General features: G+C 43.6%; 1 protein-coding gene and 1 non-coding gene across 2 annotated transcripts; both read right to left on the reverse strand.

Moving 5' to 3' along the window:
• Nucleotides 1-12,415: 12,415 nt before the first annotated feature.
• On the reverse strand, nt 12,416-12,522 carry LOC127212553 (U6 spliceosomal RNA). Its single transcript, XR_007833587.1, has one exon. It is a non-coding gene; the product is annotated as a U6 spliceosomal RNA (small nuclear RNA).
• Nucleotides 12,523-16,385: 3,863 nt separating this feature from the next.
• Nucleotides 16,386-18,025, reverse strand: Rps23 (ribosomal protein S23). The gene is given in 4 exon segments (XM_051172310.1): nt 16,386-16,577; nt 16,727-16,847; nt 17,316-17,475; nt 17,866-18,025. Coding segments are annotated over 4 exon segments (432 nt in total). The 5' UTR covers nt 17,870-18,025; the 3' UTR covers nt 16,386-16,430.
• Nucleotides 18,026-26,175: the final 8,150 nt, after the last annotated feature.

Consider the following 26,175-nt stretch of genomic DNA (forward strand, 5'->3'; position numbering starts at 1 on the left):
CCAGAGAATGGCCACAAATGTCTAAGCACATGTTAGACCTGTGCAAATAAAGGCTCACAAGGCTACCTACTTCTTACTTTCATCCATGAGCCTACCTGTGATCAAGCACATCCTGTGCAGTTGGGGCAACCAACCCTGTTTACAAAAGTGGAAGCAGCATGTCTTGTCTTACATGAACAGGCCCCAGATAACTCCAGGACGTTTCTGTCCTAGGGAAAGTGGGGCTTACAGGTTAGAGGCATTTTTGGTTTATAGATCTCATAAACATAGTAATTAAAACTTAAAACATAACTTTAGTCCTCACAGATCTGTGTTAGAGATAAGTGGATTAAAGAAAATCCTGATACTAAAAGGGATGGTGACCTCAGGACAAGACCCTGCCAACCTGTGAAAAAGAATTAAAGAAAAGCTTGGGGCATGATGTGGTGGCATTGAGCCTTTAACCTCAGCACGTGGCAGCCAGAGACAGGCAGATTTCTGAGTTTGGGGCCAGCCTGGTCTATAGATTGAGCTAATACAGTGAAGGAAGCTATAGAAAACAGAAAGCTGCTGAAAACGTATCTGAGTGAGGGGCATGTGCCACCTGGAACGAACAGCAGAACTGGACAGCTTCGGTCATGTGGCTCTGGTACTATAGTCAAGGATACAAGAAAGGGGTTATGGAGTCTCCCTCTGTGTCTGAGAAAAGCTGCTGAGGCCAGGCATGTGGCAGGGGTGTCCCTGCACAGAGGCCCAGAGAGGCCTTTACATGAAGCTATGAAGGTGAATTCTTGGATTGCCTTGGAGACTGAAAGATGGTGGAGATGCTCACATTGTGTGATACCTTCATGGGAAAGCTGCTAACAGGGAATAGAACAGCCAAAGAAAAAGAAGTGTGTTGTAGTCAACAAAGCTGAAAGGAGTTGGAGATCTTAAGAGCGTTTTGATATCAGACATGGAGATGCAGAGTTTGGAGTTTGCCCAGCTGGTGTTTGGTCTTGCTTTGGTCCAGTATTTCCTCATTATGCCCCCTTCCCTCTCTCTTGAAACAGGAATGCATATCCAGTGCCATTGAACATTGGAAGTATGTGATCTGCTTTTTTATTTTGTTTTTTTATAGGGGTGACAGTTAAGAGATTGCCAAGACTTGAGGAAGAGACTTTGCACTTTCAAACAGGGTTGAGACCAAGACTGTTGAACTGAATGCTTTTTTGCATTATGATATGTCTACGAGTCTATGGGGGCCAGGGAGCGGAATGTGGTGGTTTGAAGGAAAATGGCCTGTATAGGCTCAGAAGGAGTAGCATTGTTTAAAAGGATTAGGCCATGTGGCCTTATTGGGTTGGTGTGACCTCACTGAGATGGGATCTCTTCACAGCAATAGAACAGTAACTAAGACAGCAGGCCAGCCCTGTCTTTACCCCGTCTAGTCTTCCTCATGTCTGCCCACTTTCCACGAAGAGTTGAAGCAGCACAAGGCTCTGGCCAAGTGCAGCTGCCAGGTCTTGAACCATGAGTCAAAATAAACCTTCTCCCTTATAAATTAATCTCAGATGTCCTGTTATGGCCAGGAAATCAGTGCCACTTGCTGCCAGAGATGATTTGGTGAAAGTGGGCTGTGCACTAGGGAAGAGCTGCAGGCCACATCTGCAGGTTAAGGACTGAACTCTGAGAGCAAGAGGTAGAAAAGGGTTAATTTAAGCTGCTAGAAAAGCTTCAAGTAAATTTAAAGTGCTGAGCTGCATGTATTCCTGCTAGGACGAGAGCTTGCGTATATGCTTGCTGGGCACTTTGCTGTTCCCACTTAACATCTTTGCAGCTTCTGCAAGGGAGTTTCCCCTTCACCCTCCCTAATATGAACAAAGATTTCTCAGCAAATCATTTCCCAAGTGTGTGTGTGTGTGTGTGTGTGTGTGTGTTCGTTCTGAATAATGTACTTATCTGGAAATACCAGTTATCCTTTGCTAATAAGCTCTGGGATGCTATCCTACCAGCTCAGGCCTACTTTAGGTTTGGTTTGGGCTTTGTTCTTTCAGTACTGGGCATTGAAGCAAGGGCCTTTGCACATGCTAAGCAAGCTATTCTCAGCCTCTTTTTAACTTTTTGAGACAGGGTTGCCCAGGTTGTCCTTGAACTCACTTTGTAGCCCAGGCAGGTCTTGAACTCTTGATCTTCTTGCATCTGCCTCCCTGGTAGCTAGGACTACATGCCTGTGCCTCAAGGCCTGACTCATTAGCAGCCTTTAGTGGTTGCTTCTTCACCTTGACCCCTCCCTTGCTCATGGTAAACTGTAAGTCACTGAAGGTAAGGACACTATTTTGGGGCCTGGCATGATGGCACATGCCATTAATTCCAGAAGGTGCCCAATAAAAGTACACTCTACATGTGAAAATAGAAATTAAAAGTTGACAAATATATTGAGGAGGAGCATGGAGTGGGGTGGGTGGGGAGCAATTGGGTGAGGGGACAAGCATGATCAGACTGTAGTGTATCAAAAGCATTTTTTTTTTCAATTTTAAAAATAAGTGCCTTCTAGCACTCAGGAGGCAGAGGCTGGTGGATCTCTGTGAGTTCAAGGCCAGTCTGACTTATATAGCAAATTACTGGCTAGGACAATATGGTGAGATTCTGTCAAAAGAAAGAGGAGGAGGAGGAGGAGGATGGGGAGAGGAGGGGGAGGAGGAGGAAAGAAGAAAGAAAGGAAGGAAGGAAGCAAGCAAGGAAGGAAGACTTTGGCTCTCAGTCTCTCATGGTTGGTCTCTCTGCAGTGGGGACATGTTCTCTGGTGAGTAGGCAGATCAGAGGCTGTTATGACCAGATCAGAATTGGGTTTTCTCATCTCTTTGTCCCAGGATAGTGTCAGTTGTCTTTGTTCATGCTCCCGAGATAACAGGATATGGGCTCTGCTTTGCAAAAACTCCCTTTACTTAGTCCACAGCAGATATTCCAGTGAGGCTTTTAATTTGAGGTTAGATAAAAAATATAAACATATTCCTAGAGATGTTTATTATTATTGTATGATACGGAAATGTCCACCTGAGGTTAAATAAAAAATATAACATATTCTTAGAGATGCTTATTATTATTGTATCATAAGGAAACGTCCACCTCTCCCTCCAGTGCGGAGGTTTGAACCCATGGCCTTGTCCATGCTATGGAAGTGGTCCATCACTGCAGCTCTCATCTGGAATTTAATATACTTCATGTGTATTTGTGTGTTAGTGCCTATGTAGGTGCACATGTGTGGGGGTGCCTGTGGGTTCCAGAGGGTACGGATCCCCTGGAGCTGGAGTTACAGACAGCTATGAGCTGCTGCGTGTGAATGCTGGGAACTGAACTAGGGGCCCTTGGCAAGAGCAGGAAACTCTTTTTTTTTTTTTTTTCCCCAAACTGTTTTTTTCTAGACAGACTTTCTCTGTGTAGCCCTGGCTGTCCTGGAACTTGATCTGTAGACCATGCTGGCCTCAAACTCTGCCTCCTACATGCTGGGATTAAAGGTGTGCACCATCACTGTCAGGTAGCAGTAAACACTGTACCCCTGAGCCATCTCAGCCTTCTCACATGCACCAAGGTCCTCTCACATACCAAACTCTGAGCTCGGCGCTGGGGGATACGTGTCCCAGAGAACACTGTAGTCCAGTGGAGACAGGCAGGAAGGAGAGTCTGGACCATAGGATGCACGCTCCAGCGGAGGAATGGGAAGCATGTGCCGAGGAAGGCTCTGCAGCAGAGAAATGTGATGAAAGACGTATCCTCGGTGTCCTGTCAGAAGGAGTGAGGAATGAAGCTGCCCACCAGCGGGGGCCAGATGACAAGAGCCGGTACCCTCACACTGAGAATCTGCACATGACTAGAGAGCCGCAAAGCAACTGAGGGTATTTGAGAAGTTAAAGTAGTTGCTTTTGTATGTTATATTTGCACTTACTAAGAGAGAAGTGCTTTTAAAATTCTGCTGCTACATGCAGTCATCTCAGGGTTTTCAGGCTTTACTGCCATCATGATGCTCTGTCCGTTGAAATGATAAAGTAGAGGACGGCAAGTGAGTCTGGTCAATTACCATGACACAATTCAGTTCTCACCTGGGGCCTTCCTAGAGAAAACCTGCTAATGTCTCTGGAAGCCTGAGGCATGTCATCAATCCTTTCAGACCCTCTGGTTTCTGGTGTGTCGGATGTCTGAAGGCATATTTAATCAAAGAAAATCAGTTTGCTGGTTATTAGTATTATTCAAATAAAGACCGCATTCAAAAGAAAATACCAAGCTGGTCACAGTGGCACATACCTTTAATCGCAGCACTCAGGAAGCAGAAGCAGGTAGATCTCTGTGAGATCAAGGCCAGCCTGGTCGAGTCCGGGACAGCCAGGGCTACACAGAGAAAACTGTCTCAAAAAACCAAACCAAAGCAAAAAGAAAATATCAAATGTATTTCACATAATAAGTATTGTTCGTTTTGAACTTTGCTTTCAGTCAGCCATTTGTCCTCAATGATGGGATTTGAGTTTGTTCTAAAAAACAAAGCATTGTTAGGTGCCTCATCCATGGGTGAGAAGCATAAGCTGGTATAGCCTGCTGCACACTAGGCTAAGTGGCGTGTACTGTCATATACATGGTTTTGTCACTGAACGAGCTGTCTTCAAGCAGCATGGTTATGTACAAGTGGCCTGTATACAAATATATGTAAAACTTCATAGGATATGTATGTCTGTGGAGGTAGCGTGGGTATGTGCTGGTTTGTGATACAGATTTCTAATTCTAGGGAACAGAAATCTGAAGGGAAACAGGCAGATTAGGTCCTTCCCCTTCAAAGATCATCTCATGACCTTGTTAATCTGTTGGCCAGTGAGTTGATGGCCACTTTCCTAGGAGGACTTAACTGTCCTTGTGTCCACAGCCTTGGCCACTCTCATTGACTCTAGTCTGAAGCTGCTCCTTGGGTTTGAGTTTTTGTTTGGGGGAGTGGTTTTTCTTGTTTTATATTTTATTTTTCTCTCATATTTTACATCCCAGTAATAGTTTTCCCTCCTTCCCTTTCCCCAAGTCTCCTTCCCCACCTTCTCTCTCCCCCAAATCCCCCCATTTGCCTCCCCTCAGAAAAGAGCAGGCCATCAACCAAACACAGCATAACAAGCCAAGATAAGACCAAGCGCATCACATCAAGACTGGCCGAGGCAAGACAAGGAAAAGGGTCCCACAAGTGGGCAGAGTCAGGAACAGCCCCTGTTCCCACCATCAGGATCCCCACAATACTAAGTGCAGAGGACCTAGGTCATGCTCGTACACGCTCCTGGATCTCTGTGAGTCCACGTCAGTTGATTGTGTGGCTGTGTTCTTGTGATATGTGTGTCCCTGACCCTTATAGTTTCTCTGATTCTTCCTCCCTTTCCCACACAGAACTTCCCAAGCTCCGCCAAAGTCTCTCTTGTCTCTTCGATGACAATTCTGCTAAGATCTGGACCCAGAACACCGTAGGCAGAACAAATTGTAGGTGGAAAGTTTTATAGCGGGGTTGGTGTCCCAGTCCCTCCACTTAAGGCCTCGACTGGTTACAGGGCATGGCTGGTACAGGCTAGGGTTACTCTTGATCCCATAGATTCCACGGAGTTTCCTTCACACTGGGTTTCCACCTCTCCCTCAAAATACCCTCAATTCCAACCATTTCTCCCAGTATTTTCTCCCTTTCCCACCACCTGATCACTCCTGTTCCTAACCCCACCCGTGCCCAATTCACCTGTGAAATCTGTAAGTTCCCCTTCCCAGGGAGATCCTTGCATCCTGCCTTGAGTCCTCCTTGTTACTTAGCCTCTCTGGGTCTGTGGACTGTGGCATTATTGTCTTCTATTTTACAGCTAATGTTTTGTTTTTAATACACTGCAGCTCGAGGAGGCCTAGAAATCAATATGCAACCTAGCCTGGCCTCAAACCCATGGTAATTCTCCTGCCTCAGCCTCCAGAGCGCTTGGATTACAGGTGTAAGATTATGCCTCAGTATTTTACAGGGTGTATTGATAAGTGTTTTTACTGTTTTCTTCTTCAGTTTGGTAGTGTTCTTTAAAACAATATCACAAGCCCTTGCTTTACCTTTCATGTTGTCAGTGGCGACATCTAGTGGTCTTGTTTCCAATGCCCTTCAGTGCTAGTCCCAAACTCAGATGTATTCTACATTCAAATTAGCCTACATAATAATAAACCCACAGTTCTGTGATAATTTCTTGGATTTCCTTCAAAGTTTTCACATGTCCTAAGGCCACTACTAGTACAAAGGATGCTACCAAAAAGCAGTCTGATGTGTTAACAGGATACCACAGTTCAACAGCTCTGTGGCGTTTGGTGATTATCACTTACTAGGCTTTGCATGGTGCCTGGTACCTCATCACACTCAATAAGTATCTTTTGGATATTTGAATTATATAGGTAACCACTGAGCCAGAGGGTGTGTGTTTAAATAATAGAGAGAAAATTAACCAGAGGCTGAAAGGCCAAGAACAGTTAAAAAGTAGCCATGACTACGATCCAGTAGAGCATCACCAGTGGGTTTTCACCTACAAAAGTGAATCAGTACCTATAATCCCAGCATTTGAGAAGCTGAGGCAGAATTATTGCCATTAGTTCAAGGCCATACTGGGCTGCATAATGCCAGGTCTGTCAACTCATCAAAACTCTTCCAAACTCAAGCAACAAAAATAAGTAAATGTTCTACATGGCAACTGTCGCTTGCTGCCCGCATCTTTGTTTTACTGATAGTCCATGTACACTGCAGCTGTACAGATGTTCTTGTACAGCCAGAGTTGTGGTTAAAAAATCAGGATGTTTGGAAATTTTTAAATTATGGACATTTTCAAACATAAAAGTGGAGACTGGCATGATCCCTCACATACTTACAGATCAGAATTAACAAACCATATTTGTCATGCTTGCTTCACGTAGTTCTTCAGTTGTTCCATATCTTAAAGCAAATTATAGACATTATGGCATCTGTTTCTGTGGATACAGGTATTGTTCATTGACCTTTTCTATTACTTTTCGGCTCCATTTTCAACTGTTGAAAACTGGAATCCCTAAACTTTCAGGTTGTGTCCCCTTCTTTTCTCCCTGATGGTGGGCTTCATACCTACTTTGCAATTCTACATTTACCAGAATCTTTGGGTCAGTTTCATTTATGATGACCATGCTAAAGCCAAAATTCCAACACAGTTCTTCAGAGAACCAGAAAAAAAACAATTCTCAGCTTCATATGGAAACACACATGAAAACAAACAAGCAAGATGGCTTAAACATTAATGAAGAATAAAAAACTCCTAGAGTTATCACCATTCCCAATCTCAAACTGTACTACAAAGCTATCGTAATAACAACAGAGTGGTATTGGCGTAAAGACAGACGTGTTGATCAATGAATGGAATTGAAGATCCGTTTTGATAGAGAAGCCAGAAGTATACACTGGAAGAAAAAAAAAAAAAGACAGCATCTTCAACAAATAGCCCTGGTTAAACTGGATGACTGTATGTAGAAGAATGTAAATAGAAGCATAATTATCACCCTGAATAAATTGGTTTTTTTGAGACAGAGTTTCTCTGTGTAGCCTTGCCTGTCCTAGACTCACTTTGTAGACCAGGCCTTCCTCTGCCTCCCAAATGCTGAGATTAAAAGTCCCACCCAGCTGGTTTTATTTTTTAAAGACAGGGTTAGTGTAGCAAACCAAAGTGTGTGAGAAAAGGCCTTGGACTCATGTAGAAATAGGGGCTTATATAAAAACCAATGAACATTTGCCAAAAATCAGGTGTCTATATCAAAATGGAGAAATCAGAGATTTCCACTAAGGTTCAGAGCAATGTATGCCCCATTTGTGTCCAAACCACACCTGAAGCAAATGGGTCTCTGAGTTCAAGGAGAGAAGGTGCCCTGCACTTGTCGGGCATGGGTCCAGGCATCCACTAGCTGCTTCCAGACACAGGCCTCTTTACAGTTGGCGTCTGTATTACCCAATATTTTGAAGCAATTCATGACCAGCATTGTGCTTTGGGCTTTTGTTTGGTTTTGCAATAAAAGAAAGCATTGCTTTAAAAAAAAAAAAAAAAAAGTCAGCTCCAAATGGCTCAAAGACCTCAACATTAAGCCAGATACATTGAATCTGACAGAAGAGTAAGTTGGGGAATAATCTTGAACACATTGGCACAGGAAAAATACTTAACGACTAGAACACCATTAGCACAGGCACTAAGATCAATTAATATTATCTTAGTCGTGGGACCTCATAAAACGAGAGGCTTCTGCAAGCCAAAAAACACCACAATTTGGACAAAGTGGCAGGCTACACAATGGGGAAAGATCTTTACCAATTACACATTTTATAGAGGGCTAATATTCAAAAATTTTAAAGACCTCAAAACTGGATATCAGGGAACCAATCCAATTTTAAAAGAGGGTACAGATCTAAACAGAACTCTCAAAATATGAAACATAAGTGGCTGAGAAATAAATAATCATTACAACATCTTTGTATCAGGGGAATACAAATCAAATGGCCAAGATCAATAGAACAAATGACAGCTCATTCTGGCAAGGCCGTGAGGTAAGGAAACATTCATTGTCGATGGGAGTGCAAACTTCTAAAGCTACTGTAGAAATCAGTGTGACTGTTCCTCAGAAAGGTGGGAAGAAACTCCTAAGGTAGTGCAAATAGAGTATATAGTTACAGAAACATGGCAGTTGGGAACATGACTGCAACAGAAAGATTAAACAGAGGAGAGAGAAAGGGCAAAGGAGGGAATACTTGGAGGGACAGCTAACACTAAGGGCCATTTGAGAGCTCTAATGGAAACCTACCACTCAAATATATATATATATTATGAAAGAAATCTAAATGGACTCACCAATTAAATGGGGAGACAAAGCCCTAACTAGACCTCTCTTTCAGCCAAGTAAAACCTCCAGTGATAGCTGGTCATGGTGGTACACACCTGTAATCCAGCACTCAGGAAGGCAGAGGCAGGCAGATCTCTGTGAGTTAGAGGCCAGCCTGGTCTACAAAGTAAGTCCAGGACAACCAAGACTACACAGAGAAACCCTGTCTCAAAAAAACAAAACAAATCCAAAAAACAAAAAAAAAAAAAAACAAAAGCCCAACACCTCCCGCCCAGTGCTAGGAACAGGTTATATATAATTGTGTTGTTGGCCAAAGAGGCTCCACAGAACCCCCAAACTGCTCAGGTTATTGCCAAGGCATTGGTTGCTCTCCACAGCCTATTGGAAAGGTCCTATTGCTAGACAACACCTACATATATCACTGAACACCAAGTAGAGCTGGTGCCTGCCTAGAGCCTTCACCCCTACTGACTAGTGTTCATGGTACTGAAAGGTACTCTGCGTACTGCCAGAAGAGAGAAGTAAACATGAACCCAGGTACAAACCCTGCAGTCTACAATGGCAACTTGCTGGCGAGATATGCTGGTGCAATAGTGGGACAAAAGCTGTGAGAGCAACCAACCAATCAATCTGCTGGGATTTAAACCTACCCTAGTGTGATAGAATCCATGCCGGACACTGCTTAAGGGTTCAAGAATCAAAGACTTGATATGGCCCTAGGGGAAATCCAAACACTACTACTCTACTAGAGCAATAAAAATGGCTCCCAATGACATTCTGCGATACCCATGGATCGCTGTCTCACTCAGCCATCACCAGTTTCCTCCTGCAGTATATGGGAACCAATACAGAGAACACAACCAGACAATGTGCAGAGCATGAGACTTGGGACACTCAGTACTAAGTGGGATGTCCTAGTCAATTCCCTCCCCTCAGCATTCAGGGAATTATGCTTAAGAGAAGGTTGGAGGACACCAAGGAAACACAGCAGATAGAGCAGGACAGACACATATATGAACTTATAGAGCCTGGCAGCATGCATAGGTCCAAGCCAGATGGGGTCCCAACACAAACAGATAATGTAAACATGAGCCACAATCCCTAAGTCAGAATCTATCTCCAGTTGGCAAATATTTTCTCAAATAGTCTCTCACAGAGTATACATACCACACTAAAGGAAAGCCTGGTGTCCAACAGTATATGGCCAACAACAGTATATGGCCAACACAAAATTAAATCAATGGAATTTTTTTCGAGATATTGTTTCATAATGCCCTAATTCTTTTTCTGGAAATTTTTTTACTTTGTCTGTTGCTTATCTGTTATGGTTTCCAATTTTGTGTATGTTCATCTCGGCATGCATTTGTGTCTCTGCATGTGTCTCTTGTTTTTTTTTTTTTTTTTTTTTTTTTTTTTTCCTGTTTATTTTGTTATATTATTTTTTTCAGTTGGCTCACTTTCTTTTCTTTATTTTTTTCCTTTTTCGGTTGAGTACTCCTGGCTGTCCTGGAACTTGTTCTGTAGACCAGGGTTTCTGTCTCCCAAGCACTGGGATTAAAGGTGCAAGTTTATTGGCCTGTTTTCTAGAGACAGAAAGCACAGAATAGTAGTGGGTAGGGTATGGGAGAATACAAGGGCAGGAAACTATAATCAGAATATGCTGTATGAAAACACTTTCAATACCAAACAAAATATATACATATATAGTGTGTGTGTGAGAAATTAGGAATGTGTGTGCAATTCTATTAAAAGGGAAAGACCATGTCCCCTGGATGGGGAGGCCTGGTGTCACTCAGAGGATGGATAGCAGGCTACCAAGAAGAGACTTGATACCTTATGAGCATATAAAGGGGGTGGAGGTCCCCCTCAGTCACAGTCATAGGGGAGGGGAGTAGGGGGAAAGTGGGAGGGAGGGAGGAATGGGAGGATACAAGGGATGGGATAACAATTGAGATGTAATATGAATGAATTAATAAAATATTTTATTTTATTTTTTTTTTTATTTTTTTTTTTAATTTATTTTTTTTTTTCTTTTTTTTTTTTTTATTTATTTTTTTTATTAATTTATTCTTGTTACATCTCAATTTTTATCCCATCCCTTGTATCCTCCCATTCCTCCCCCCCCCCCATTTTCCCATTATTCCCCTCCCCTATGACTGTTCCTGAGGGGGATTACGTCCCCCTATATATTCTCATAGGGTATCAAGTCTCTTCTTGGCTACTTGCTGTCCTTCCTCTGAGTGCCACCAGGTCTCCCCCTCCAGGGGACATGGTCAAATGTGAGGCACCAGAGTACGTGAGAAAGTCGCATCACACTCTCCACTCAACTGTGGAGAATATTCTGACCATTGGCTAGATCTGGGAAGGGGTTTAAAGTTTACCTCCTGTATTGTCTTTGGCTGGTGCCTTAGTTTGAGCGGGACCCCTGGGCCCAAATTTGCCTATATTGTTCTACTTGTAGATTTCTAGGACCCTCTGGATCCTTTTATTTTGCTGTTCTCCCATGCGTCTCTCATTTAGAGTCCCAATAGGATGCCTTCCCCTCTGTCCCAGTTTCCTGGTAAGTGAAGGCTTTCGTGGGACATGCCCCTTGGGCTAGTATGCAGATATAAGTGAGTATATACCATTTGATTCTTTCTGCTTCTGGGTTAACTCACTCATTATGATCATTTCTAGCTCAATCCATTTATCCACAAATTTCGGGAATTCCTTGTTTTTAATAGCTGAGTAGTATTCCATAGTGTATATGTACCACAGTTTCTTTATCCACTCTTCTACTGAGGGACACTTAGGCTGTTTCCATGTTCTGGCTATTATGAATAAGGCTGCTATGAACATGGTTGAGCAAATTTTCTTGTTGTGTGCTGGAGCATCTTCTGGGTATATTCCAAGGAGTGGAATAGCTGGGTCTTGAGGAAGCCCTATTCCCATTTTTCTGAGATAGCACCAGATAGATTTCCAAAGTGGCTGTACTAGTTTGCATTCCCACCAGCAATGAAGGAGTGTTCCTCTCTCCCCACATCCTCGCCAGCATGTGGTGTCGCTTGAATTTTTGATCTTAGCCATTCTGATGGGTGTAAGATGGAATCTCAGAGTTGTTTTGATTTGCATTTCCCTGATGACTAAGGAGGTTGAGCATTTCTTTAAGTGTTTCTCAGCCATTTGATACTCCTCTGTTGAGAATTCTCTGTTTAGTTCCAAGCCCCATTTCTCAATTGGGTTATTCGGTTTGGTGGTGTTTAATTTCTTGAGTTCTTTATATATTTTGGATATTAGACCTTTGTCAGATGTAGGGTTGGTGAAGATTTTTTCCCAGTCTGTAGGCTGTCGCTTTGTTCTCTTGACAGTGTCTCCTGCCTTACAGAAGCTTCTCAGCCTCATGAGGTCCCATTTATTAATGGTTGACATTAAGGCCTGGGCCGTTGGTGTTCTGTTCAGGAAGTTGTCTCCTGTGCCAATATGTTCCAGGCTCTTTCCCACTTTTTCTTCTAAGTGAGTTAGTGTCTCTGGTTTTATGTTGAGGTCTTTAATCCACTTGGATTTGAGTTTTGTGCAAGGTGACAAATATGGGTCCAAAAATATGGAACGCTTCACGAATTTGCGTGTCATCCTTGCGCAGGGGCCATGCTAATCTTCTCTGTATCGTTCCAATTTTAGTATATGTGCTGCCGAAGCGAGCACAATAAAATATTTTAAAAGTGAAAGTAAAAAGCTGTATTAAAAATGCCCTCTTAACAGTAATTTTCATTTCAATATTTTCATATAAACAAATTTTTTACCTTCCCTCACAAGACACAGCACAGAAACTCTTACTAAAGATCCAACATGCGCCAGGCAGTGGTGGCGTTCGCCTTTAATCCCAGCACTTGGGAGGCAGAAGCAGGTGGATCCCTGTGACTTTGACACCAGCCTGGTCTACAATGGGAGTCCAGGACAGCCAAGGCTACACAGAGAAACAAAAACAAAGACAAAAAACCACAAAACACAAAATAAAGGCCCAAGATGGAGCGAGGCTAGAAGTGGCTGACTGGCTGTAAAGCAGGGCCCACTGCCTCACAGTGGCATGACTTTCCTCAGCAGCAGTCACTGGAAGACCAACAACTGTTCTGATCTCAGTGATGCAATTATCTGAGCAAATTATTTTGAAAGTGATAGGACTTAACCTATGTTCCACGTGATTCCAATTTATGAGATGAGGTGGCCAGATACTAGCAATGGCTCCTGAGCCAGACAGTAGAATGACACTTCAAGTCCCCAACTTAAGAATGCAACCACGTACCAATGTGGTGGCCCACACAAGCCTGTATCTAGGAAGCAGAAAAAAGGTAACAGCTTAAGACAAACGCAGGCCAAAAAGACCAATGGTTAGAAGTGGAAAGTCAGGAGACAATTACCTTAGAGCTATCTGAGAGTGTGTAAAAAAAAAAAAAAAGCCCCCTTTGCTGTGGGTTCCCAAGGACCTAAGGTGCAGCTGAATAGTCTCTGAACTGCTTGGCCTTTCCTAGACAGAACAGACCTAAAACAGATTAAATAATGGGTTCATTAATTAACTACTCATTCACTTTTTTTTTTTTTTAAAGACAGGGTTTCTTTGTGTAGCGCTGGCTGTCCTGGAATCACTCTGTAGACCAGGCTGGCCTCAAACTCAGACATCTTCTGCTACCCAAGCGCTTAAAGCCACCACTGCCAGCTTCACTCACAAATGTTACATGTATATTAACAATTTAGGTTAATGAGAGTTGTTTGGAAAGTCTAGTTTAATTCTTCATCTCACTTGCCCAATGACAACTTTCATAGCCAGACTATATTTTAAAATAGAATGTTGATTGATATACCATAGGCCAAAGACCTGACCTGCAATTTACCAGTCTCTACATGGATTCTCCTTTTGTGAGTGGGTTTGTCATCCCATCATACTGAGTTGTATTAACCTCAACATACTCAAGCCGTAAAGCTATTCTATCACTACGAAGAACTCCTTGGCCAGGAACAGTGGAACACACCTAACTCCAGTACTCACTCTCAAGGTGGACACTGCTGAGTTCCAGGTCAGCCAGAAAGGTGTGTGTTGTGGGATGGGGATGGTAGCAATCAACCTTTCCGTGGGGCTCTCTACCCCCATCTCAATCCCTGTCCACTGCCCATGTCTCCATGTTGTAATTTTCATTGTAAAAGTTAAATTACATACAGTATGTAACCTTTTTGTCTTCTTGCACTTCTGAGATGTCATACACACAGAAGTTGCTGTTACACTAACTTGGCTATCTTAAGAATCTGTGTTCTGCTGGACGCCGGTGGTCTAAATGGTACATGTTCTTAGTCAGTGAGCCATTCCTCCAATCCCATTAGTTTTTATGGCTTAATATGCCATTTTTACTCTATCACAATTTAGGGGCCTCTCCTGTGATTTATTTCTAGTTCTTGGCTGTCACAAAGTTGCCATAAATATCTATGCACAGGCTTTACAGTAACTTGTGTAACTGGGAGGTTAAGGGCTAAGATCGACTGGTGCTTGTTTAGCTTCACACAAAACTGCCCATCTCAAACCAGGCGCAGTGGCACACGCCTGTGATGCCAGCACTCGGAGGCAGGGGCAGGCGGATCACTGTGAGTTCGAGGCCAGCCTGGTCTACAAGGCAAGTCCAGGAGAGCCAATGCTACAGAGGAACCCTGTCAAAAAAAAGGACAACAAAAACCGCCTGCCTCTCCCAACCAACAGCAGATGAAGACCCAGCTGCTTCATACCCTATGCAGATACTAACCTGCTTAGTTTTAATAGGACTCTTACTTCTAAATTTAGGGAGTGGATATGTAACTTGAAAACTCCTGTTGCAAGCCAGGAATGGTAATGCACACCTTTAATCCCAGCACCTGGGGAGGCAGAGGCAGGGGGACCCCTGTGCAAGGCCTGCCTAGTCTACTGTCTGAGAAAAACAAGAAATACTTGTTGCCTTTTAATCTTACCTTCAAAAAGCTTGTTTAAAAACCTGGACCCACACATTTTTATGAACGTTTTTGGAGGAACATCCAAGAACCCTACCTCAGCATAAGTTAAAGATGCTTTGGTTCGTGGAGTCTCACCTTGTCCCCATTTAGAAACTTTGCCTCTTTGTCTTCAATCTTGATACTGCAGGTATAAACTCTTAAAATCTAGTTTCCCTTTACATGGAAACTAGACATTTCAGAACGCTTTTCTACATTCTAAAAAAAGAGGCTGAAAACTGTTTCTGATTGTTTTGGGGGGGACTAGGTTTCACTTTGCGACCCATGGAAGCCTCAAAATCCAATCTGCCTGCTTCCAAAATGGGATTACGGGTGTAAACCACTGTGCCCTTGTCTTCTTGCTCAGAGAAAAAGCATGGTGAGACCCAAGCTTCCTGTTGGGTGTGAAGGGTTAGTTCTGGTCACCAACACGGATGGGCACCATAGGAATCAGAATCAGCTCTACAAACTGGGTATGAGTAGCCTTTTGAGTTTGGTAGCCACTGTACTGTGGGACTGTGTAGCTGGTTTAAAAAAAAAAAAGGAATCCTGTAAGAAATGCATATAAAATGCTGTTTTGCCTTCAACTCTCTGCAGAGAATTTTACAGGTTCAGGTGCTATCTACAGAAATAGCAGTCTCCGGGTTCTGCAGGTCATAATTCCCCACTCACCACCATACTAGACACCTCTGCCAAATGCCACGAGGCCTCTGATCATGCCTTGTCATGAGGACCCAAACGCACCTCAGCTGCTAGGAAGCACTGCATGAAATTGACAACTAGATCTGGTCTACTCTAGCACAGATAATCTGTGCATTACACTGACACCCTGTGATCAGCAGGGTTGAAAAAGTGAGGTACTTACCAGTGAGGCTTTGCAGAGATTGAGGCATGGCTTGAGCCAATTAAGTACAACAAATAAACATGGGCTACTTCCCTTCACTCTATTGAGACCTGTGACCTGAGCTTTGGTCCTGCAGTGCCTTACCTGCTGGGTCCTCAGCAGTCACTTTCATTGTATGCTTTTGGGGTTAAAATTCACCAGAGATTTAACTAGAGAAAGCATGCACTCTCCCTTGCCCAAATCTTTCTACCCATGTTACCTTGATCTGAAGTCCACACAACCATCTCTGAAATCACAAATTGCCAGGGCTGCAAATGCCACCCCGCCCCCTTTCAAAGCACTCTTCCTGCCTCTGCCTCGAAAGTGCTGGGATTATAGCGCTAGGGGCAATTTTATCTGCTGAAGATTGACCCCTAGGGCCTTTGTACATGCTAAACAAGTTCTCCCCCATTCTGTCACATCTATAGTAAACCGACTAGATCCTTCATAAATATTAGACATCTATACTTGCTGTTAAAACTTGACAACTGCCATGTAGCAATAGAAAGTCAATGCACGTACATAAAGACACTGATTGCAGACCAATTTACTTATTTCTACACTCTAGCTGTCTGAGTACAAGCCCCACTCACACTACAAAGTATTTTAGCAACTATCTCCTAAAACGGATAAATGTCAAATATTTTTGTAAGTTCAAAGCAGAAAATAAGCAACAATATTTTCAGAATATGAAAGTTTATTACTGTGTTTGCATTGTCAAAATTTATGATCTTGGTCTTTCCTTCTTGCCTTTGTACAGGGCCAAAAGAGACACATTGGCTACTTTAACAACCTTAAATCAGACTCCAGGAATATCACCTACAGCATGACCTTTTCAACCAAATCCAGCAACCAGAACTTCATCGTTTTCCTGAAAGAAAATAAAATCCATCTTAGGTATCAGTGGCAATTAAATGCATTGCCAAATAAGGAAAATACCCATTCGGCAGACTGAGTAAACACACATAGGAAATGCCATCCCCACCCAAGCAAAAGTACAGATTGCAGTAAGAGAGTCACCTCAATGAAGTTCAAGCAGCCGTCATTGGGCACGAACGCCGTGATCTTCTTGCCGTTCTTGATGAGCTGCACCCTCACACACTTCCGGATAGCAGAATTTGGCTGCTTGGCTTCAACCCCTCTGCAACATCATCGGCACATGTTAGCGAACAATGTTTCTGAAAAAAACAATTTACTAAGAAGGCAGAAACAGTTCCTGCTCTCAATCCAGTCTCAAATCCCTCAGAGGACGATTTCAACTAAGTGTTTTCTAGAAAAAGCAGCAACGAGGAAATAAAACCTCCAAATCTGTTTAAACTACATAAAAATCACCACTTTTGTCAATGTATTTCAGGTAAGACATTTTCTCAACTCTAAAAGGTATGTACCAGCTGATTAAGGTAGTTTCTTAAACACTTCCCTCTGTTCCATATGGTCTTCTCCCATTCCTTCACCTGAAATTAAAACCTATAGTCATCTAATCCCGAGCACTAAGTTACTTTCCAGTCTTTCGCCCTAAAAACCCTAACACGGCCTCAGAATCTTTTGTAACTTTTAAACCGTTCGTTGCCAATAAATAAACGCTTTTGGAAAGCAGTCTTTCACTTACACTTTTTCCAGCACAATTCCCTTGGCATGGGAGGCACCTCCAAAAGGATTGGCCTTCAGGGCTGTGCCCAAGTGGGCTTTCTTGTATTGCTTATCATGCCACTTCTGGTCACGTCGGTGACTGCGGAGCTTCCTGGCAGTACGGAGACCACGACACTTGCCTGAAAATAAAACATCAATGAATCCTCCGCCAACTCGCGCGCTTCAACTCCCGAGCCTCAGCTGGAGGAACTTCTACGCCAATCCTGTGGCTCGTCTCAACAAGTGGGCTTAATTACCCTCGAAATTTCCTAGCAAGTTCAGAGATGCACACACTCCGGCCCGGGCCTTTCAGTTTAAGCTAAATTCCCGGTGCGATTTCCAGCTACGGTTGCCGAGGAAAGCGGCCCTTGGCCCGCATGAGCGCTTCCGCACCGCCACGTGCCCGCGGGACAGCGCTCCTTCACCAAGCCTCCGCCCCGATACTGCCCCGCTCTATCACCCCACGGCGCACTGTGCCCCGAGCCCCAGGTCCTTCCCGCGGCCCCTCAGCCAAGGCCCGCACCGCTCACCCATCTTGCCGGCGCCACGGGCCCGAGAGAAAGAGAGAGGAGATGCAGGAAGGACCCACAAGGCACTGCGGGAAGCCCCGCCCAGCCCAGGACCCTGTGCGGCCGTCCGAGCGGCGCCTGTGCCGGTGTGTGTGTGGGAGGGGAGTCCTTGGAAAGGACTCTGTGCCTCCACTTCTCTGAGACACAGTCTGAATTTTATTTAATTTGTATCAAATTAAAAACCATCTTATTTTTACTTTGTTATTTCCTTTTCAGGCAAATGACAAGGATAAAATAGGGACTACCAATCCCAGAAATCTTTGCGCTAAATGCTCACTGCGCAGGCGTTCCGGACAAGCCCCCGCGTGCTCAGGGCGGGGCGGGGCTAGTTCGGAGGGGACGGGGCGGGTACGAGGTCCCCAGTATTTCTCAGAGGCGGAGTCCTGAACTGTATTTAGGAAATCTGCCTTTCCGGCAGTTAACGTGGTGTACGGTAGACTATAAGTTTTAGTGAGGCAATGATTCAGTGATGAAAAACAAAACAAAACAAAAAACCAGCTAGACTTTAGCTTTAAACAGTCCTTGATTAATTGTAGTGTCTTTACAACCCGAGTTTCGCCTGTGAAATGAATGTTGAGTCACTTAACAAAAACTTGAATGTCTTTGCACTGGCGATTTGCCAGCTAAGAAAATGAAGATTTCTGCTCATGTTAAGTTTATTCTAGGTGTGACGGGACAGGCTATATAAATACAAAAATATTTTTACATACTGACAAACGTTATAGAAAAATGCAGAGGGTACTGTAAGAACACATCGCTGGGGGTTACATTTGAGCTGGGAGCCTATATTTAGGATAGAATACTATCCTTTCAGAAAGGGTAGTTCTCTGTCAGTAGAGCTGAGATAAGAAAAATAGTGAGCAACAGGCTCTGGACGCCTGGGTGTTACACCGAGACACGGAACTTTGCCACAGTAAAGCCTTCTAAAACTCCCCCGGTGACAGAGTCCACTCTAAAGTTCTAAGCGGAAAGATTCTTAAGTAAGATTTTTGTTTTCTGAGGTTAGTTGTTGTAAAGAGACAAGAAGAGATGAATCCTGGCAACTACTTAGGAAAATATAATTGTGTAATTAGGAGGTGATGGTGACGTGTAGCTCAGTGGTTAGTGCTGATCTTTCTGGACTGGCTTTACTGTTTGCAGTTGAGCCAACAGGAGTTTTGAGGACTGGATCTTGGGTGAGAAGGAAGACTCCTGAAAAGAGTTTGCCTATGGAGACGATTGGCTGTGGAGAGACTGGAATGGCAGGTCCACGGGCTAATTACCTTACCTTGAGCTCAGTTTAGCCCTCCTTGCCGGCTTCTGTGTTGGAACTCATCTGGTGACTAAGAGATAAAAACCTAGCTTCCACCAATCCAAAAGCAAACAATGTCATGGCACAGCTTCTTGGACTTAAAGAAAAGCTCGCCTATGTTGACGTATCTACCTCTCCGGTGTACCCACCAACCTATCTTAAACTTGCCTTAGTGTGTGATATTTTTGTTCTGTTAAAACTACAAAGCATCATGAAATTGCTTCAACTTTGGAACATGGCATTTGGGGTAAGCTCATTCCGTGTTTCAGGACCATGGTCACTCAAAATGGCTCTGGAATAAATTGTCTCTTATCACGTTTAAAAAGAGAGCTATGACTTTTGTGTTGTCGTGAATTAACTATCGCCCCTTGATTTTTGACTGGAGCAACTTGAGAAGTTGGGAAATGCTGAAGCAATTTTTTGTTACTGTATGTTTATTTTGTTTATTTATTTAGGATTTTTTGAGACAGGATTTCTCAGTATATCCTTGGCTGTCCTGGACTCACTTTGTAGGCCAGGCTAGCCTAGAACTCACAGAGATCCACCTGCCTCTTCCTCCCAAATGCTGGGATTAAAGGCGTGCACCACCACACCCGGTCCTGTTGGGGTATTTTTTGAGACATGGTATCATGTAGTACAGGCTGGCTTTGAACCGATTCCTGCCTCAGTTTCCTGAGTGCTACGATTACAGGCATGAGCCACCATACCTAGTTAGAAAGAGCATATTCTTTTTTGTTTGTTTCTTGTTTTTCAAGACAGAGTTTTTCTGCGTAATAGCCTTGGCTGTCCTTGACTTTCTTTGTAGACCAGGCTGGCCTTGAACTCACAGCGATCTGCCTGTCTCTGCCTCCCTAAGTGCTGGAATTAAAGGTGTGCACCACCACGGCTGGTTTAAAACCTTTTTTTTGTTTGTTTGGTTTTTCGAGACAGGGTTTCTCTGTGTAGCCTTGGCCATCCTGGACTCACTTTGTAGACCAGGCTGGCCTTGAACTCACAGCGATCCGCCTGCCTCTGCCTCCCGAGTGCTGGGATTAAAGGCGTGCGCCACCACGCCCGGCTCAAAAGCATGTTCTTAAGGGGAAATTAAATGCTCTGTTTTGCATGTGTTCGGTTTTACTTTCAGGGATGTAAAATTGTGAATAAGTAGACCTAAGTTCCACAGAGATACTGAAAGCGATGCCTCTGTGTGAAATCATAGAAAGATAACGAGCACATGACCTTAGGAATGCCTGGCAGAGGAAAAGGGAATAAAAGGAACCGTTGGCTAGCTTCTTCCTCGGCAGCACTGGGAACATGTGAATACCTGCTTCAGGCTTCTCTAGTCAAATAGTGTGATGACGTAGACAACAGGTGCCTCGGAGGCATCAAGGCCACCATGACATTCTCTCAGACAAATACGTAGTTGAAGGCCTATAACCCCCTTTACAAATGGCCTAGCCAGTGGTTGGTTGATAACACCTTTCTGAGGTGAGCAACGAGCACTTCATTTGCCCAGACAAGGTCAGAAGCCTCCTGTCATAAGGAAATCCTGTCTTACAACTTAAAGAAGCTAAGAAGAAACAACTATCTGTTGAGGCAGAGATGTGCTGAAATAAGCCAAGAGCCCCTTATTCTACACAGTTGAGCACGGGCACTCAACTAAGCCTATCTACTTTCTGAGTTTGAACTCAACACACAACTTCTTTTGTCTTTTCCAGCTCTGTTTTAAGATTTATTTATCGTGTATACAGTATTCTGCCTGCATGTGTTCTGGCAAGCCTGAAGAGGGCACCAGATCTTATTACCCATGGTTTGTGAGCCACCATGTGGTTGCGGGAAATTGAACTGAGGACCTCTGGAAGAGCAAGCAGTGCTCTTAACCACTGAGCCATCTCTCCAGCCTAGCTCTCTGTTTTAGACCCAGGCCAAATCCTAGTCTGACTAGCATGACAGTCTAAGTACCTGGCCCCACCCAGCTGGTCACAGAACTCCAATAATGAACTTTCCTTCACCCTCTGAACACTGGCTAAGATCTTGAGCCCACTTAACTTGCTTCTTTTTTTTTTTCCCCCCTTCTCTCAAACTCCAGTAAAACTATCCTGGAGTTTCGTTCTGAGACTTCCTGTAAATTATTTCTATCAGTAAGACAAAGAATCTGCAAAAGGAGATCCTATGACCCCCAGTGATAACTATTATTATCTAAAAGAGTTAATACAGGCAGAGAACAGAATGGTAATTTCCAGGTGCTGGAGACTTTAAGAGATCCAAGATATATTTGCCAATTGATTAAAAAAAAAAACAATGCTATTCAAGAAATTAGAGAACTGCATAACATGGAGAATGTACTTAGTCATTTGCTGTATATACTTGCAATTTGCACCAGGCAGCAGGGGCACACACTTTTAATCCTAGCACATGGGAGGCAGAGGTGCAGGGAATCACTGAGTTTGAAGCTAGCCTGGTCTACAGAGCAAGTTTCAGGACAGCAAGGGCTACAAAGAAAAACCCTGTCTTGGGGGAAAAAGAAAAGAAAGACAAGAATAATAATAAAGTTTCTAAGAATAGACTTTAATGTACTTAACACCACACTCAATAGGCATATATTAAGTGAAGCATATATTAAACAGCTTACTTAAACCGCTAATATATGCACAGCTACCTCAGCTTTCTCTTGTCAAATGACATGATAATGTAGACGGCGGGTACTTCCTATGTTAGAGACTTCTCTGAGACTAATGAAGACCAGCATAATGATATCTCTACACACAAATGGTTGACTGTTGCATATCATATATGTGTGTGTATGTATAATTATTGGATCAAGTTCTTGAAAAATAATTTTTAAAAGTGGTTTCTCTGATTAAAATGGATCATCACCTTAATGCTATGAGTAAACCCTAGATACCTTAAAAATTTAAATCTATAATGAAATTCCCAAGAAATCAAAAATTGATGTTTATTTGAACTTGGGAGAAGAAAATTACTTTTTTTAAAGGAAAAGAATTTGACCTCATTAAAATTAAAAATCCTCCATCAGAGACAACTGAAAGATCTGGGGATATAGCTCCATGGTAGAGAACTCTCCTAGCATGCCCAGGGTCCTAGGTTCAATCCCCAGCACTGAACCAGAAATCTGAAAATAAAAGACAAGCTCTGAACTGAGGTGTCGTGCTCAGTTGCACAACTGATGATTGGTTGATACTTAAAAATTTTTAGGCACAATAAGAAAATAAACCAGCAAGAGAAATAAGTAGCATATCCCAGAAACAGAAGAGATAAGTTCCATAACTTCTTGAAGAGCCATGAATCATTTTGGACTCTGGCTTTAAGTACCATGCTGGCCTTGAACTTCATTGAGAAAACATTCTCTTATTTCACCTCTGAGGGTCCAGGTAAAATTTGGATGGTTCTTATATTTTAACACCTATTTTATTTGTAATTATGTGAATGTATCCTGCCTACAAGAAGTGTAGGGACAAAGATGGAGTAGAGATTGAGGGAATGGCCAACCATGACTGGCCCAACCTGAGACCCACCCCATGAAAGAGAGCCAACCCTTGCCACTATTATAGTCTGCTTACTTGCAGACAGGAGCCTAACATAACTATCTTTTGGGAGGCTTCATCAAGCAGCTGATGGACAATAGATGCAGAGACACACAGCTAAACAATAGGCGGAGCTCAGGAAGTCTTGTGGAAGAACAGGAGGAAGGATTGAAAGGGCTGGAGGCATCAAGAACACCACAAGAAGACTTACAAAGTTAACTAACCTGAGCCCACAGGGCCTCACAGAGACTGAACCAACTAACCAAAGACCATACGTGGACTAGACCTAGGCCCCATACATATATGTAGCAGATGTGCACCTTGGTCATTATGTGGGTCCCCAAACAATTGGAGTAGAAGATGTCTGTGACTCTGTTTCCTGTCTTTGGATCCCTTTCCCCTAACTGGGTTGCCTTGTCTGGCCTCAGTGGGAGAGGATGCACTTAGTCTTGCTGTGACTTGCCTGTGCCAAGGTAGATTGGTACCCATGGGGGAAAGGGGGCTCTTAAGAGAAGGGGAGAGAGGGATAGGGGGAGGGAAGTGTGAGGGTGGGACTAGGAGGAGAGGAAGGAGGAGGCTCTGATTAGCTATAAAGTGATTAAATAAATTAGTGAATAGAAAAAGGCTGCCTCTGAACTTCAAATTTGTCCCTAAGATTTTCTACATCAGAACCACTAACAAAAACATCTTAGCCTAAGTTGGCTAACAATCTACTTCTCCAAATGCTTTCTAAGGGTGATGGCCATTGCTAACAATCTACTACATCTTTAAGTTCTTTCTGAGGGCTGTGGATGAGTCATTAATCTGCTCCAGCAGCAATGCTTGGAAAATATCAATCACGATTGTTCTAAGTGACAATGACACTGCCCAGTGAGGGGCTGGAAGGCCCTAAGAGTTTTCATACAACTCATACATTATGAGGGATATGGTGACTGTGAGGGCAACAAGCAGAGCCATGCTCCATAACCGCTTGAAATCCTCAGGACATGTAGTCTTCGGGGCTCTACCTAAGCCACGCCCATCCTGTGGATGCTGGAAGCCAAACTCCAGTCCTCTGAAAAAAAGCAGCAAATGCTCTTAAAACACTGAGCCATCTCTGTAGCTGATTTATCTCTTAAAAGTTTAGTAAATCATCATGTAAAGCCATTTGGGTATTGTTCCTGCAGGAAGATTATTGAGTACGGCATCAGTCTTTTTAATTAGTATGCAAATATTCACAGACTTGACTTGGATTTTTGTTGTTGCTGTTTGTTTTGTTTGTTTTTGAGACAGGGTTTCTCTGTGTAGTCCTGGTTGTACCAGAATCCCATTTGTAGACCAGGCTGGCCTGGAACTTACAGAGAGCCACCTGCCTCTGCCTCCCTGAGTGCTGGGATTATAGGCACGTGCCACCACATCCAGCTTTAACTTGGATTTTTTTCCCCTAGAGTTAGCCCCCACCCCACCCCACCCCTGATATAACTTAGCCCTCAAATTATTTTTTTAGAGGTATAGGTTTATTTGTGTTTTGTTTTGTTTTTGTTTCTTTGTTCATTCGAGACAGGGTTTCTCTGTGTATCACTGGCTTTGTGGACTAGGCTGGCCTCGAACTCACAGTGATCCATCTGCCTCTGCTTCCCAAGTGCTGGGATTAACGGAGTGCACCACCATACCCAGCTGAGCTATAGGTTTAAATGACATAATTCTGTATGTCTTTACATTTTGCACATACATGTGTGTGTGTACACATATATTGTGGTTATAACACCTTTAGTTATGAATTAAATTTCTATAGGAAATATAGCGTTAGTTGTTTGGTGGTTTACTTATGCTGTTTTCAGTAGTGAGATTAATTACTGCATTACTCTTTTTGCTTTCTGTTTTTCTTCATTTTTTTCTTTTTCTTCAGACCACAGATAAAGAATGATTTAATCTTCAGTGTGAGTTCTGAAGCAAAGATTGCCATTACTGTAGCCAAGCAAGTTCAAGCAACCTGTGCACATGCCAAGCACATGCCAGGAACCTCAGCAGCATATCAAGCTGAAGGCTAGCTTGAGATTCATGAGACCTTGCTTCAAAAACCAAACGTGGGGCACAGACTGAAGGGTGAACTGTTGGAAAGGAAGGGCTCCATCACTGAAGGACAGTGAGCTAGCAGGAGCGGAGGAGGGTAGAGCCACAGAGGTAAGCAGCCCCTGCCATGGCCACCCTGTTGGCCAGGACTGTGGTGTGGGCCTGATTTTATGCTGAAAGGCCATGGAAGGGCTTCAGGGAAGAGTGTAGCAAGATCTCAGCTATGTTTATAATGGCTCCCTGTGCTGTTCTGAGAGAATGCCTGTGGGAGCCCAGGGAGTCTTGGATGAAAGGAGGAGGCTGTTACAATGTCCGTTGAGAGCTGTAGAAAGACGCCTTGAAAGTCGAGCGAGGTCTTGAGATTCAGTCTATATGACGAAGGAAAGAGCAGGCTTTCTTACATCAGCATGATCCAACCAGCATCTGAGGGCTGTTTGGTGTTAGGCCACGTGTTAGCCTATGGGTAGCTCCACTAGCCTGCCTCTAGGTTGCTTAGCAACCTCTGATGTCATTGCAGCCCCCAGGAGCCCAGGATAAAAAGGACAAACCCATCATCATCATCATCATATCTCTCTCTGTCTCTGTGTCTCTGTCTCTGTCTCTGTCTCTGTCTCTCTCTCTCTCTCTCTCTCTCTCTCTCTCTCCTCTCTCCTCTCTCGCTCCTCTCCGCCTCCTCTCTTCCTCTCTCTCTCCTCACTCGCTCCTCCTCTCTCTCTCTCTCTCTCTTACTGATTCTCTGCTTCTACCCTCATGGCCCACTCAAGCCCTAACTCCTCTCCATTTCCCTTCCCCCAAATAAATCTCTCCATAACAAATTTGTTGTGTAAGGACCAGACAAACTCCATTTTGAAAAAGAAACTCCATTTTGTGTTAAACCTGGCCAAGGGTTGAACCCAGATGCCAGCAAAACCCACCAACTAGTCTAAACAGAAAAATATTCCCTGGCAACACAATTTTGTGGAAGTCCAAATATGCTCTCTACAGGTCAAGCTGACCAGCAAGTGGTCTGGCACATAGCAACAATCAATTAGAAGAAGCCAGGCCAAAGTTCATAAAGCCCCCATGACTGCTTCAAACAATCTTTTCTATAGGTCAACTTGCCCCTACACCTATTACCCAATGACGAAATGCCAAGGCTTGTAACTTCCTGCTTGTAGCTTTTCTGCTCAAATGCCATCCAATCATATACTGTAAAACTGATCTCTTTGTCTAAAACCTATAAAAACCCCCTCTCAACTGAGACTCAGGGCCACTTCCCTGCATCTGCTATGTCAGTGCATAGGAGGTGTGGCCCGGGATTCGAACCTGCAATAAAGACTTCTTTGCGATTGTATTTGGACTCTGCTCTTGGGTGGTCTGTTGGGGGGAAGTCTCAAAATTTGGGCATAACAGTTACATGGCATC

Source organism: Acomys russatus, chromosome 30, assembly GCF_903995435.1.
Source record: "Acomys russatus chromosome 30, mAcoRus1.1, whole genome shotgun sequence".
Taxonomy (NCBI): domain Eukaryota; kingdom Metazoa; phylum Chordata; class Mammalia; order Rodentia; family Muridae; genus Acomys; species Acomys russatus.